The sequence below is a fragment of the Momordica charantia genome (genome assembly GCF_013281855.1).
Source record: "Momordica charantia cultivar OHB3-1 chromosome 9 unlocalized genomic scaffold, Mcharantia_2.0 BLBB01000009.1, whole genome shotgun sequence".
NCBI lineage: Eukaryota > Viridiplantae > Streptophyta > Magnoliopsida > Cucurbitales > Cucurbitaceae > Momordica > Momordica charantia.
Genome location: NW_028275167.1, coordinates 30704547 through 30706191, shown reverse-complemented (window position 1 = coordinate 30706191; position 1645 = coordinate 30704547). Strand labels below are relative to the sequence as shown.

Here is a 1645-nt window from a genome sequence, read left to right as displayed (position 1 = left end):
TTAAAATTCAAGTTTGTAAACATTAATAAAAAGAATTATTATACTATGCCATGATCATATTTATATATATTTTTTTCCCTTTTCTGCCATCCTACCCAACGAATTAATAGAATTTGTTCCAATAGAATATTATGTGGATATTCACGAGTTTCTTCATTCCAATAATTCTGAGAAAATAAAATAAAAGTATGAAATTTGAAGAATGTAAGGTGAGGGCACATTGATAACAGAGATAATTAGTCATGTGATATTATCTACACAAACATACATACATAATCCCATATATGTGTATGTCATATGAAGATGGCCAAAATGCCAATGAATTTTTTTTTTTCTTTTCTGGATACAAGATTACAAGAAAACAGAAAAAAATATCAATATTTAGAAATTAGGGTGGGTTCGTAAATCTTGGAAAGTGCTTGCAAAACATTAACTTGAGACCTCAATTGCATTATATAATCCGCCGTTTTCAAGAAGAGGCGGTCCGGCTTCAGCCCCCGCCCTCCGGGGATCAGCCGCTGCAGCTTCCTCATCTTCATCTGCACAGAGCCGCCGCCGTGCCGGCCGCCGCGCCTCCCCCTCCTCTGCCACTTCACCTTCCCAATCCCAATTCCTTTGGCGTCGGTTGAAGATACACAATAGTATTCCATTTTCCCAACAATATACTTAAATTAACAACAAGCCTAGCTAGCCCAAATATTGTATCCTCAACTGATTGTAGAAACTGAGAAACTGAGAGAGGATTTGAATGAGGAATTTTTGGAATACAAGGGTTTGTTTAAGTGTTCACCTTAACACTCAATATGTATATATATATAGAGAGAGAGATATTCCAAGACCATGTGAATTGCAATGTATTATTGGAAGAAATACGTTGAACTAAAAAAGAAAAAAAAAGGAAAAGGGAAAAAGGAAAAATTGTTAGAAGAAATAAAAAACTCCTTAAATTAGAGTGGAGTTGTATGTAAATGGCAATGTATGTGTTTTATATTAGAAAAATATCATTTCTTTTATTTTTTAGTTTAACAAATTTAGAAAAAAGTTAAATAAAAGAGCTGAAAGAGTGTGTTATAAAAGAAAAAAGAAAAAAAAAAAAAGAAATGATAGTTGTTTTTGTCGTTATGTTAGGGGGGTGGGGCCCAGGATGGTTGGGATTGAAGTTTGAACGACCCACACACGTGTCTGACAGCTAGGTTCGGGTGGCCACGCTAACGCCAGCCATTACTCATTCTGTCCTCGTAGTCCTCGAATCTCGTCTTTCCCACACGTGTCCGGATACCATCGCCTACCCTCATCCCACGCTCCACATTACACTTTCCACTTAGGTCTAAAATAAAATTTGAAAATATCTGTAAATAATTTTCCTGATTTTCTTCTTCTTATGAGACATTACTCTTGTCACGCCCTTTCACTATTTTGTTACCAATAGGAGAGAAATTACTGTAATATGGTTGATTTTTGTACGATACTAAGGTAATAATGAACGGAATGAATTATCATAAATAAATTCAGGTGCGGGCCCCAGTTTAAGGGCTTGGATAGCTGTGAAGGAAGTTGGGCGCACATGTCCGGGCCGGAAGTAGTGTTATCTTATCCTCCAGCCAGGTTTCTTGGGCCATGGCCCACCCATTACTTGGGAAGCCCT

At 37.0% G+C, this 1645-nt stretch overlaps 1 protein-coding gene across 1 annotated transcript; it reads right to left on the bottom strand.

Annotated features, from left to right (window-relative positions):
- Positions 1-224: 224 nt before the first annotated feature.
- LOC111019200 (transcription factor) lies at positions 225-956 on the bottom strand. Its single transcript, XM_022295534.2, has one exon. It carries the CDS (start codon positions 648-650, stop codon positions 375-377), a length of 276 nt encoding a protein of 91 aa, XP_022151226.1. The 5' UTR covers positions 651-956; the 3' UTR covers positions 225-374.
- Positions 957-1645: the final 689 nt, after the last annotated feature.